This window comes from Coturnix japonica, chromosome 2 (assembly GCF_001577835.2).
Source record: "Coturnix japonica isolate 7356 chromosome 2, Coturnix japonica 2.1, whole genome shotgun sequence".
Lineage (NCBI taxonomy): Eukaryota > Metazoa > Chordata > Aves > Galliformes > Phasianidae > Coturnix > Coturnix japonica.
This window is the reverse complement of record NC_029517.1, coordinates 77562245-77576558: the sequence shown is the minus strand read 5'-3', so window position 1 is coordinate 77576558 and position 14314 is coordinate 77562245. Positions and strand designations below refer to the sequence as shown.

The window sequence follows — 14314 nt, the reverse complement described above, 5'->3', positions numbered from 1 at the left end:
TCTTATAATTACACTACCAAGTACTTCCCAAAGTATGTACCTATTTTTACTAGCACTTCTCATTTCTAAACTAATAGTTCCGCATGGCAGTACAGTTAGCTGTCTATTTACCTTTTTTTTCCTGTATTAGTCACTAAAAAACGATTAAAAAAAAAAAAAAAAAGCAGCAAGGAAAAAAAAAAGGGAAGCCTGCCAAAGCCAAACAGTTGTAAATATTGCCACAATGGGTTCTTGTATTTAAGCAATGCACCACTCCTAATTCCCTTAGTGAGGTCAGAAACATTAAACATTTATTACTGTTATGCTATCTAATTTATCACTAGCACTACTACGTCAGCCTAATGTCAGTTGATGTAATCAACAGAACAAGGCAAGTAGAAAATCCAGTAGGTCTAAAGCATGCTAGAAACAGACAGAATTTGCGAAAATATAAATAATGCTTTAACTCATTTTCTCTAGTCCTCTGAATGCCATCAAATCACCCTTAAAGCTTTTTAGAGAAATCCTACTAAAATCTTCCAATACTGTAGGCTTCAAACATGCTATGGGGTAAATATGAACTCCCTATTCCTTACTGACTTTTAACTGAGGCACCAAATTAAGCATGTAATATTGCTGATCTTCTGTCCTAATACAGTACTTCTACTTTATCTTACTGACCAACAATATATATTTCTGGCTTTCAGAGAAAGTTACAAATGAGGTAAATTAAGTAAAAATTCAGTATTTTGCTGACCTTACACAACTAGTTATTTAATAGGCCTGTGCAATTCATAATGATCTTTTTATGTCTCATTCCTATTGTGTTTGTGTAATTAAAATACTGGAGTAAGAACTCAAAGTTCAAGAGTTCTCTCCATGATTAATAAAGTCTCAATCTGCAAGTTCAGAACTGCATTTACAGGAAGAAATAATTCTGAAATCAAATCCAGTCCTTGCTGGGTTTGATTTTATTTTCATGAACTATCTAAACAAATCTGTGCATGCATCAAGAGGTACAAAAAAACCAAGCCTTAGGTAAGAACTAGACTATACAGCCTCCAAAACTCAGTTTTAAAGTTGCATATAAAAAAGAGACAGATTCTGGAAGTATTTATTTGGAAGTATTTCAAACTGGATGAAGAAATGAAAGATCCAGCACCAATAAAGGTAGAAAAACAAAAGCTATTTCCACTTTTATTTGTCTTCCTTTATTATCAGCCTATGCTAGAAGAGAGTTTCAATTCACTTTTAAAAGTCAACATAAAGTCTGAGAAGTCCATTGCTAGTTTATCTTTAGCTGTAAAGGGAGCTAAATATACAGTGCTCTGCTGTTACTTCCATGACACTCCTGAGGACATGAGTGATATTTGGATCTGGATAAATGACAAGCCCTACACAGAAAGCTATCAGCTGTTCACTCTTGCTTGGTGGCTCTAAATTACCTTTGTTATCTTTACTGGATGGGCATGACTTGCAAAGTCATACTTGCACTATGTAGGTCATAGGCTGCTCCCAAAGTAATGCCTCCCATTTAAGTCCATGGAAACTACAACAGATACAAAGAGCACAATAGCACCACTTGATTGACAGAGCAAATTAAAAAGCTGAATGACCCTGTGGAATCAAGCTTGTCTTTCAAGTTGTGGTATATTACCAAAACACACCACCCACCGTCTCACTGCACTCATACACTGCTTGGTCTCCATAAACATTCAGCAGTGTCAGTGAATATCAATAGGGGCCATTTTTTCTCTACACAGTCGACTCAAGGACACACGTTTGCTTCAGATGTTCATTCATGTCAGACACCGTTCTGTCAGACTGCCCATCCGCCACCACCTTTTGCATGACAACAAAATATAACAGATTATTGATGGGAAGGTTCAACCTTTATTGCGTCATTGCAACATCACCAACACCAGTGTTTGACATAACAGGCCAAACTAATAAAAACAGGAGGCATTACTTTCAGAGCAGCCCTCATACATAACAGGAAATTCTGAATTCCTAGGAGAGATAAGAAATATGATTGATTCATTTGCCCTCAAATTCTGTTTAAGAATCAATGCAGTAACAGATGGAAATTTGAAAATAAAACCCTGATCTTCCCTGGAAAAGACCAGAAGTAGCAGGAATTCGGTTTTAATCATGCAGATCTGTTTTGAATGACACCGAATTAAACTCAGAAGTCACCTGACAACTTGTTTGAAAAAGTTCTAGGTAAGTATCAATATATGCTTTTTATCTCATATTCAAGCCATATTTTGCAAGCTACTTGCAAGAAAAGACTTCTGCTTTTCCTTATACAGAAAGCAAAATTAGCTTCTCTGTATCCTCCATGGAGTCATAGCTTCATTGAAACTGAAGCTGAAGAAGAAAAAAGGTAGGAATAAGAGAAACTTATGTTAGTGTTCCATAAATGAAGTGCAGAGGTTCTTAAAATCTGAGAGCGTTCCCCAAAACACAACTCAGTTCTATTTGTTTAAGCTTTCTATACCAAGTTGGTTAACAATTATTCATATTCTACACAAATATTACTGTATTCTTCAAAGCCAAACATTTTCAGTGAATTGTTTTCTAACCCTAGTTCTTTGTAACACCATTGACAACTATATGTAAAGAACGTACGAACAATCAAACAGTAACATTGCTTAAAATGCTCTCCTAATTAGAATGTATTTTCAGAGATGGTCTGTAGTATCTGCATCAATTTTTAAGCACTATAAATAATGCCACTGAACTGGATTTTAGGAAAGTTCAACAGATACAGTTGAAAGACTTTTTGCTTTTAACCAGTCTTAATATTTATTAGGAACATTTGGAAAAAGAAGATTTCCCATCATTTATCTTTTTTTTACTAATTTTTTCCTTTTGACATGAAAGCTGATCTTATTAAAAAACAGTTATTTTCATTCCTTTAGCACCCCCACTGCTTTCAGAACTTTAATTACAGAATGTGCTTCATCAGTAAAATTCTCGTAACAACTCCCTATGCCAAGGGATAACTGTATATCTAGAGTCACTTTAGTACTCTTGCCATTCTTAATCTTATTTTCCCCCCACACTTCTCTCTCTCTCTCTCTGATCATTCCACGAGTAATTACTGTATTTAGAGCATGATAATGTTCTTCCAGTAAAGCCTGGCATGTCCTGTAGATTCTTTGCTTCTCCTGTTTGTCTTGAAGAGCAGACAAGAAAAAAGAAACTGGGACATAATAAAATCAAATGAAACGCTAGCAGGCAAAATTGGCAGAAATGACAAACAGTGCAGAAAGCATTGATATAGATAGATAGATAGATAGATAGATAGATAGATAGATAGATAGATAGATAGATAGATAGATAGATAGATAGATATGGGTAAAGTCAGAAGAGCTCAACGGTATTTGAAAATGTTTTCATTTCTTAAAATACTTCATTATAAGAATGGTGAAGAGAGATAGGGCTTGTTTGTTTTAGTATTTCTTATTAAATAAACTACAGAAGAAAAGCTTTTAGGAACGTGAACCTTCTTAAGATATGGAATAAAAGCAGCCATTCCTAAAACTAAACACAAGTTAAAGAACACTGCTCTGAGTTTGACTCAATGAGTAAGCTGTACTACTTCAGTGGATAAAACAGTTGGTACTTGCATAATTAAAGGGAAGAGGAATGTAACCACTTATTTTTCCCTTATTATTTGCCACTGAAAACAATTTTGTGTTGGCACAGACAAATCAATGACAGACAAATCCCAGTGAATCAGCCACACAGATAAATGTCACTATCTCACAGCTTCACTAAGCTTTTTCTGCTTAAAAGGGTCTTACCACCCCAATCAAATTGTTCCTTTAACTTTTATCCTATTCTAGTAGCTGTCTTGAGGCACTTAAAACAAAAACAAACAAAAGCAGCAAAGTATGTTGCACTAAAATGTTTAATAATTTATCATGGGTTACACTGCTTGCTGACACTGTGGAGCATCAGCTAAGAGAAAGCCTCCCTGCAGTGACAAATGGAAGTCATTCTATATATGCCACAGTACAGAAAAAAATAACCAAACAACAAAACATTAGAAAACCTAATAATGCTGTTCTAAAGCACAAAACAAAACCACAAGATAGTCTTCACCTTGTTTCTGCTATCACTGCAGAAAACAAACTGTCAAGCTGTAATCACTGGTACTGTTTTCAACAACCGAAGACAAACTTCAAGATAAGTGGTTACTGCCAAAAATGTGTTAAAAATTGAAGTAGATGGGCCCATAGTAAGAAAGTGTATCTTGTTTTCTTTTCCCCAGTCAAAACCAGGAAATTCTGTTTTACAGCTAGGGGTTTAAGATCTCAAATTTCACAGAATCACTACCATTCCCTGTTTAATGCTGCAGTGTATTTCCACATGCTCTAAATCAGATCTTCTAAAATTTATTTTTAATCCTGCCATTAAAAAAAACAAAACAAAAAAAAAACCAAAAAAAACCACACAACAAAAAAACAAAAGCAAAACCCACAGTGCTCAATCTGAACAAGGACGAATGTGGATTATCTCTAGTTTGCTTATGCAAGTCATTGCAAATTTAATCATATTTTATACCCATATTTTTAGGCTGGTGTTTTCTTGTTTGTGTTGTTTTTTTGGTTTTTTTGAGACAGTTCTGAAATTTGATACTTATTACTAGCATGGTCAGAAACACTGATAAGGGTTCACTTTAATACTTCAGGCTACTCAGCCTCAATTTACCCCAACAGCCAACAGAACTTCCCCAGCTTTTCAAGCTGAAGGGACAGAAAAAATAATCTCTCTGAATGTAACTTCTGTCACAGTAGCTTACTGAGTTCAGTACAGGGATAAGATGTTTAAAATGTCAAGAATGATTTTAATAGTTTCTTAATCTGGGAGTTAACTACTACAGCTTAAAGTTCCTTTTCACTAGCAGTCAACACTACAGGATTTAACCTATGAGAAACAAACAAAAAAACAAAAAAGCACGTTAGTCAATACAAAGTTGTGTTTTACTTTGTTTTTAAAGGAAATTTTAAAGCTTAAAAAATATAGAAAATTAGTTCTCAACTGACCTCTTTGTCTGGTGTTAAAGTGCCTTCATCATTCTGCTCTGCCAATGAAGATGATCTGCTTCTTTTGACAGTTGGTGGAGGAGACCTGGGGGGGACCTGATACAGAAATCACATATATCAACAACCACTAACATTACCAGTTCAGAATTCTTTATTCCATGCTGTCGTTCATCTTAACAATTACTAGCTATAACATGTCAGTAAAGCCCTGTGTACATTTTCCTTCTAAAGAAATCAAAATCTGCTTTCTATACTATCTGTGACAACTGTACCCAAAACTAAGTCTCCACAGCATCCACTGTCGAGAAACAACCATGAAAGCAGGCAACAAAATATGTATTTTGATTATTAGCACCATGGTGCTGTCAGTCCAGACCTTAAACTCAAGCTTCACAATACTACAAGCATATATTAACACTTGTTTAAAGTATTAATGTGTTATCTTTATGTTAATGTTTAGTTTATAGCTCAAAAGATTTGCACACTGACAGGCACTTGATATTTTACATAAGGAATGCCATATGATTCCTTTAAGAAATTAATAATAAAAAAACTGACAGAGGAAAAACTTTTTTTAAAGACTGTTCAAAACAAAATACATTCTAAGCAAAAGAAAAGGGCAGCGGTAGAACATGACTCATTTCCTGATGTCAAACTTGTTTCTGCCAGCATTGAACATCCATTCTAAGATGTTTCACAACTCCATACTGAATGAGGTTGCGACAAGCCAAAGTAACCAAGTGTAGCTTGCCAGCCTTGTGCTTCAACATTCACTTGGAGAACTTCAATATTGAAGCAAGCATTAAAATATCAGCAAGTTTTACATACAAAGAAATAAATTAATGAGATTTCTCTTTACATAAATGGAACAACATAACCAGAACTAACAAACAGTTTCACCAAGAAAAAAGTAATCTCAAATCCTTTCACACTTTGTCGCAGCACCATCATTTAGATTGCATACATAAATTCTTCCTTATGAAATGTCTACCACAAGACCATGACTGAGCTGGATGCTCTGAAACATGAATGTCAGGATATCAGTCACAACAACAGCAACCTATTCCTGCTCTCCATTTCCTTCCACTACCCAGCTCAAAGCGAGTTATATGAAGAAGACATCTCCTAGCCCTCACCACACAGCGTGAAAAAGATTTCCAAAAGTTCATCAGCACTTAGCTGCTGTTCAGAAGGAGTATGAAGGCGTCTCTTTGCTCTGCCCTGGCTGGTTCTACGTTTGTTATTGCTTCGTGCACTCATCCCTCTAGACAATTGGGAGTAACTTTAGGAGCACCATGCAGGGTAGCAGGAGCAACCATTGATCCTATGCAACAAACAGCAGAATTCCGGAACTGAAGTTCGAAAGATCAAACGGATTCCTGCAACTGCAAAAGCAGTTTTTTTTCTCTCTGTCAGCATTCAAAAGCTGACATGTCCTGCATCAGACAGGTTTTCAGATGCAGAGGGCTAACATCCATTAGCTAACCAATGACATGGAAGAGGAAGGCCTAAAAAGACCTTGTGTGAAAAACCATTCAGATGAATGTTATGATGGGAGAAACGGTGCCTGTGGATTTAATCAGTGTTAGAGTGGTAAATACAGCCTCAGACACCACAGCTAGAACACAGCCAACAAGTTATGTGTCCCTGAGAGGGAATGGCAAGTGAGGCCTCCCTGTGAAAGGGGAGGACACGAACAAAAAGAGGAAAAATGAATTCAGATACAAGTTCCATAGAACAAAAAATGTCAAATGTTTGGAAAACTTGGGTTTTATTAGTCGCTGTGATGACAGAGCACATCATTTAGTGAATGCAGTTTCTTTATATATCTACTAAAAGCAGGGGAACAAAGGCACTTCCCACGCCCCTGCAGGTCTCCAATACACTCTACAGGCCTTAGTACCTTCACTCTCCTTCCTCAATCACAGAATCTATTTTGAAAAGCACAGGAACTAACAAACAGATCAGTCTACTTTTAGGATCAAACTTAACATCAGTTTCCTGCTAGTAGTACCAGAGATCAATCAAAGTAATACTGCAAGAAAACTATTTCACACACAAACAAAAATCTCTTCTTGTTCTGTCTGCTCCTCCACTCATGTCAACCTTATATATAGTTATATAGTTATATAGTTTGCCCATAGCAGACTAAGTGAAAGTATGTTATGCTTCATAAGACTTATTAGTGCTAACATTAGTCCGCATTAGCTTTAACAACCAAATAAAGACTATAATATATTGAACCGTGGATGTGAGAAAATAAATAAATGCAACCACACCCATTTGGACCCAAATTTATCCACAATGTTGATTTCTAGTGAGCCCTCATGTATAGTGAAAACACACGTAACAAGTGTCCCGCTAACTGGGTGAAAACACTGTGTACAAAGTACTGTGATCTGGCTGTTTATAAGAGTAGGTTCTGCAGCTCTGTTTCCACTGTATATGAAAGTTCAGCACATGTGCCAATTCAGTACACTATTCTGACCTGACTGTGACAAAAATGTACTTCCTTTAACTCTCTAGAGAAGACTCAAAATGAATAGATATGAAAGGGCTTAAAATTAATCTTGACAAGCTACAGAGAGCTTTGCAGACAATCCATCTCCAGAAGTACTGCCCCTACTTGACAAATAAGCAATTTAAACAAATATTAAGTAGCTGAATGTCAGCAGGGTCGAAACTATGAGCCCACACAACACCAGATCACCCATGCATCATGTTACACCCAGCCAGGCACAGGCAGCTGATGGCTGATATGTCGGAAGAGTGCAGTTGCTGCCTGCAGCCTGCTATTAGCACGATGCCGAGTTTATATCACTTTTACTCTGCTAGATTCCAAGATGTAAAGGATTCCTAACCCAGCAAAAACTCAAGAGACAAGGGCTGACAGTACACGTCTAAGCACAGAGTCTGATGAAGTAAAGTTAACTTGTCTTTTACACAACTCTGAACTGGTACAGTGAAGATTTCTGCTTCGACACATGTATGAAATCATCACAACATTCCTGGCCATGACCACTACCAAAGACTGCACACAGCAAACTGAACGCACAGTACTTCATTATGAAATGTAGTTTCTAGAAACCAATACTAATTATGCACTTCTATCGGGGTACAAGTAAAAGAGAGAAAAGAGAGAAGAAAAGTCAGCTAAATTATCAGCAAACTAAAAAATGTAAAGCTGAGAACAACACTTTTCTCAGCTTTTCTACCTTAAAAAAACACACACACGTGGGACTAAGTTGAGCAGAGCAGGCCTCCAAAAGAGGGAAGCAGAAGGGACTCGGGAATGTGAAGGGCAGACACTAGAATGAGAAGCGATCTCAACACCGAATTACAACTCCAGCGCATACCACAACGCGCACCCCCCGCACCGCAATGTCTCACTCGTCGTGCCGTTCCATACCGAGCCCTTTAGCCCACCTCTCAGTCCGCCTTCGCAGGGCCGGCAGTGGGCGCAGAGCCCCGGAGGTGCGGCCGGAGCGCCGCGTGTCGAGGGTGCCGCCCCCCCGCCGGCGCCCAGAAGCCCCCGGGCCGCTCCCGCTGCCCGCACGGCGGGTCATGCCCCGAGCCCTCCCTCCGCGCCGCCGGGCCCCCATGGTACCTGAGATTGGAGGGGGGCGGCCCGGCCCCCAGCGCCGCGCGGCGGCGCCTGCTCCTCACTGATCTTCTGCTTCAGCTTCTTGAACATGGCGGCGGGTCCGGCGGCGAGAGGAGCGCGCTGCCTCCCTCGTAGTCCTCGTCGCCCTCCTCCTCCTCCTCTTCTCTTGCCCCCTGCAGTGAGATGGCACTGGAACCGAGCCCCTGCCCCGCTCGGCCGCGGCCGGCACCTCACCGTCCTCGGGTCCCCCCCTTCCTCAGCAGGTGAGCGCGTCGCTGCGCCTGCGCGACCAACGTGGAGCCGAGTGCTTGAGGCGGTACGGGGCGCAGCGAGGCACAAACTTCCCCCGGGAATTCGCTGCCCTCCCCACGCTGGGGCTCGTCCCGGCCCGGCCCGGCTGCGGGGGTGGTTCAGGGCCCGCCCCATGGGGCCTCGGGCGGGGCCGGGAGGGGAGCGCAGTGGCGGTGGTTGAGAGGATGAGTGGGTAGGCAGCGATAAATGCGTGGTGCGGCGAGACAGAGCTGAGATCTGAGTGGGAACTGGTTAAAGGGTCTTCACTGGTTGGAAGGGTGGGGGTGCGGAATAGGCTCCGCAGGGCAGTGTCACGGCGCCAGGCTGCTGGAGTTCAAGGAACGTTCGGACAGTGCTCTCATACATTGGGTCTGGATTTTGGGCGGTCCTGTGTGGAGACAGGACTCGATGCTCCTCGAGGGTTCCTTCCAACTCGGGAAATCCTGTGATCCTATGACTCACCAAAACGTCAGTCAGAGGTTTCTAAATCCTTCCTTGTGTGACAAAGCTCTTCTCTAAGGCGCCCATTGCTGGGTGTGTGGAGGTCTGTGGAAAACACACAGGCCTGCTTTCTGCAGCTGGCTGAAAACATGTCTGCTAGCAGTCACTTTGTGAAACCTTTTGTGTCCTACTCTGTTTGCAAACTTGAGGTGTGTTCTTTACAAATAGGATGTGAATACAGCATCACAGTTGCAGTTTTCTATTTGAAACTGAGCAATGTTCTTGGCCACTGCAGAAGCTTTAGATTACTTGCCGTATTATTATTATTATTATTGTGTGTGAGTGTGTGTGTGTGTGTTCAGTTCTCTCATTGAGACACAGAGGGCTATTAAAGCAGGTACCATTCATTCTCCAACAATGAGATTATTTCAAAACTGCCATGTTGCCAGTGATGTCATGTGAAGGCTGGAAATACATGATGGGATTTGCAAGAAATGCTGAACCATGTGTCTTCTATATAGCACTGAAAAATGCACTTGGAAATCACAAGCACCCTGACATGTTTGCACTGAAATACATTGCTGTCACCTTTAAGTAATTTGAGAAAAAAAATGTAGATGTATAGTTTTGCTGTGCACTGACCACAAAATCAGCAAGATACATTCACAGGAAATATATATATAGTTTTTCCTAACTTTTTTTTTTTGCATGTGAAAAAAAATATTCAACAGTCTGTTTAGCAGTAGATAAACTGAATGACTTGTTGTGATACTTGTGTATAGGTAGCCTTGTAAATAGAGGTATAAGAAACTGTTTCTGAGACTAAGAGGGCAAAAATACCTGAAAAGCAGCCCACAAGGTAATGATGTGGAGCGGGTGATTATTTTTAACTGTGGTTCTAAAATGGGAAAAATTGCTACTTGTGTCAGATGGCTTCTATTCCCTCTACACCTGGCATGCAGTAGCACAGACCATTCCCAGGTAGCAAGTGAGGGCACTGCCCAAGGAGTGCTCTGGGAAACTCTCTAACCACTGCACCTCTAGCCTCACCTCCAGCCTCCCAACACATCCCTGGTTACCACACCTCTGTGCTTTTCCACAGTGCTGCTTGGTCTCTGCAGCACCAGTAATTATACTCTAATTTTAAATTCGTCACTAAGTGTACTGTGTAAATTTGATGGCTAGATGCATATTAAAAGGAAACTAACTCATACAGTAAAAAGATAGAAAAGCAGAGCTTACAGCTGCCTTTCGTCTTTCAGGACATTATTATCCTGGCGGACTATCTGTCCAGATATCAATGGAGTAAGTCAAGTTTTTCTTCTTCTTTTTCTAACCGTGTCTTCTACCACTATTGCCACTTCCTGTCCTTACTTTTGTCATTGTTCCTTTACATTTACTTTTTTTATAGCATTTATAACTTTGTTCATTTTTTTTATAAAATGTACAAAACATGAAAGCAAGCTCTGTATTATTTCCTTGCTAAATTTCATTGTTGTGTTCTGAATATATATATTCAAATTCTGAAGATACATCTGATAATTTCCCAAAATACCTTCATAAACCTTTTCATTTTGTAGTGTCTGGGCAAGTTTGATTTCAGTATACAAAGAATTTACTCCAAGCTCAGTGAAGTCCTGGGGGAATTGTCTGGAATCACTTTAATTCCCACCCCTTCTGGGTGACAAAACCCTTTATGCAACTGAAGAGTACTTTATTTCTAGAGGGTAAGTCGGTAAAAGATAAATGTACTTCTGCACAGTTCTGGATATGATAGATAATGAAGAATAAAAGTCTGTTCCCAAGCGAATCTGTAGCAGTTGTTAATGTATCTCCGTGGGAATGGAAACTGAGCATTAATGTAAAAGACTGTGTTTTCATAGCAGTCTAGACTTCCCTAATCGTCAGTGACAGGGGCCCACATATCCCTGCAGTCCCATTCCTCACCTTGTGCTACAGCCAGTGCTTGTCAGGCCTTTCCTCCAGCCATTGCTGTATGTTGATTTTGCAGAAAACTGAACTGACAGAATAGCAAATAGCTTTCTGCTGTCTTACTGTGCTGAGTCTCTCCACTGCAGGAGAGACAGGCAGCCAAAAGCTGGATAGCTTTACATTGCTGGAGTTCTTATTTCAGATCGCTCAGGAATGTATGGTCTTAGCTGAGCAATTTGCTTAAGTTTAAACTGAAGTAATCCCACTAAGTGCTATTTCAAGGTTAGCTAACAAGCAGCTCTGTTTCTCAATGAGTAACTTATCTTGGCTGCTAATGACAGTATTCATGAGATGGCCTCTAGTCAGCCTAACCTGATTTTCAAAATGCTCTCTTTAAGTTATTGCAGCTCTGTGGAAGTCACAAGAAAGCCCTGGGGATGAATTATTTATGTGGCTTTCAATATGCTTTTCCACACCTCAACTCCAATTACTTTGTGAAAAATGTATGAATTTGCCAAGAGCTAGTTCTTTCAATCCACTCCTTCATCACACATATGGAAAGACATAAAAGAAGGAAGGATCACATATGTATCACTTCTAATAACTTTTTATATTGGTTCATATTTTTTGAATGGAGGTTTGTCATCAAAAATGCTTGAATTTTTTCTTTATATCATCATGTTGTTAAAAGAATCTGATGAAAACATTACTGTTACTTCTAATGAATCTTATTTGACATAGAAGAAATTGCTATAAAAACAGATTAATGTGAACTGGTAATAACATGTATGTAAGCAGAAGGGAGCACTAGCCAAACAACGGGAGTTACTGCCCAGAACTTACAATGCATGTTGCTGCTCTTTACATACAGATTATGGAAAGTTGCATTTTGTTGTAACTGCAGTGTTTATTACTCAAAACATTTAAAATGTTGCTATTAAGGCAGTTATGCAGTGGCATATCCACGGGTGTGCAGGTAGTCAGCATCAGTCAGGAAGTATTTATTTCAACACAAGGGTTACAAACAACCACACATTATCTGATAGTACAGTGAAAATTGTGACAACTTTCTATAGATGCAGCTTACAGAGTGAGAAGCATTACAGAACTGTAGGGGTTGGAAGGGATCTCCAGAAATCAGCGAATCCAACTCCCCTGCAAAGCAGGCCCCCTAGGCTGCACAAGTGAAGAAGTAGTTATGCAAGATACATCCTTTAATTACATTACTGTGACTAGAACCCAGTTTTTAAATGAAAGCTGGACTTATTGAACAGTCAGAGTACATCTTCAGCCTGATTTGACAGATAGTTTTACTTTTCTATCTAAATACCATGACTGTCAACTACCAGCAGATGTCAGTGTTCTAGAAGATTAGGACTACATCTATAGTCATTGTCAGTGATGGAATGAGAGTTCTAAAAAACACAGAACAAGGAATTGCAAAACAAACAAACAAATAGAAACCTACAACAACCATTTAACCATATGCATATGAAGAACAAACTACTCTAAGTAACCTGCTGGATATCTAATAGTACGTCTCTTTACCATGTGTCTGGCTTGATGGTTGCTTAGCAGTCTATTTGTGTATTTGTATGTGCATCTGTGGTGCTCTGCTATTGGTCTTAACTCAGTGAAGGGAAAACTGAGCAAAAGGGTTCACCAACAACCATCTAAAAAAGATATACATGAGAGGAATAAGATCTGTGAATTTGTGGAAAATGCACAAAGCTATGTAAAGAGCAAGGGCAGTACCTGAGAAAGCTGAAAGATAGCCTAGAATCTGCAGTTGCTTGAACTGAGAAGGCAAGAAACTCACTTCATTGTGAAGAAAAGCTGACAGGCATTGCTGCTCTGCACCTTGGGAGAGAAAGGAAGCTTTCTGCTCTAGTGGGAAAGTTGTTCAGAGGTCACATTTCATGGAACATGCCTCTCTTCCAAAAGTACAAAGTGCAAGCTCAGGGTTTGAAGAGTCACTGGGTAAATTTCTGACTGCAAGACGAGGAAAAGTATCTGGATTCATGCAATTGAATAAGACATCTCTTTGTGAACAGAAACATAGTCCATAGAGAGATTTAATAGTGAGGGCCAGGATCTTGCAAGAGTGTTGCTTTCTTAAAACAAAAATAATCATTTTATCTTGGTTAGGTGGCATTCCCATTCTGCTTTGTCTAAATTATCCAAACTCTTAACTTGTATTTCACGGTAATTGCTGTACTTCCTTTAAAATCTGTGGATGCCATGAAATCCCATGAGATAAGGGTGCTATAAAACAGAAGCTTCTTCAAATCAGCAGTGATGCCAGTCATGAGTTCAGCTTTAAATGAGCTGGCAGCAGATTCTCATTTGAATATTTTATTCATTTGTTTGTTTGTTTGATTGCTTGTTTGTTTACTTATTGCACGTACAATATAAAGAAATCCATACGGGCAGGGACCTTATATCCAAAAGAGTAAAGAACTTGCTTCTAAAGGCAGAGTGTCCTTATGACAGATCAGTAGGTTTGTTGGTTTCAAGAAGTCCTGAGTTTGCTTCCCAGCACTGCCCAGCTCATCAACCCTGGGTAAGCTGTTTTGCATTACTGTTCTTCTTGTTGGTCTTTTAAGCAAGAAAGGGATGCTACCCAATTTCTTGCAAAAACATGGTTAGATTTTCTCTTTGTTTTCCCAATTGCTCGTATAAAGGTCATCCTTTTTAGGAATAGTGATACACAGATTCATAAATTCAGTTATTTCCCTGCTAGGATTTTTCTGATTTTATGATCATATTTCCCCTTAAGTACTGTCTTTAAGAAATAGCAAATGATTTTGCATAATAATTTTCAGCAGCACTTAGAATACATGCAAGTATCTCAAGACAGAAAGGATATTCAGCTGGGAAGAGCTAAAAATACATATATGTAATTACATATATGTACATATAATTACATATATGTAATCTGTATGATCCCTATAGCTAAAATGTGAAGCTTCTAAAACCATATTACTGGAGATGCTACATCAAGCAGAAT

The 14314-nt window shown here is 39.4% G+C and overlaps 1 protein-coding gene across 11 annotated transcripts in view; it reads right to left on the bottom strand.

The window, feature by feature from the left end:
* GOLGA4 (golgin A4) overlaps positions 1-14314 on the bottom strand; it is a 73857-nt gene that overhangs the window by 47773 nt on the left and 11770 nt on the right. For 2 of the 11 annotated variants that reach the window (XM_015854955.2, XM_015854956.2), the window contains exons 1-2: positions 8644-9130; positions 5037-5132 (exon numbers count right to left, since the gene is read on the bottom strand). In XM_015854955.2, coding sequence (XP_015710441.1) covers positions 5037-5132; positions 8644-9066 — 519 coding nt within the window. In that variant the 5' untranslated portion in view covers positions 9067-9130. Of the gene's footprint in view, positions 1-5036; positions 5133-6172; positions 6369-8462; positions 8484-8643; positions 9973-14314 lie in introns of those variants that run through there. The other 9 variants (XM_015854960.2, XM_015854961.2, XM_015854957.2 and 6 more) reach the window with 7 other exon arrangements.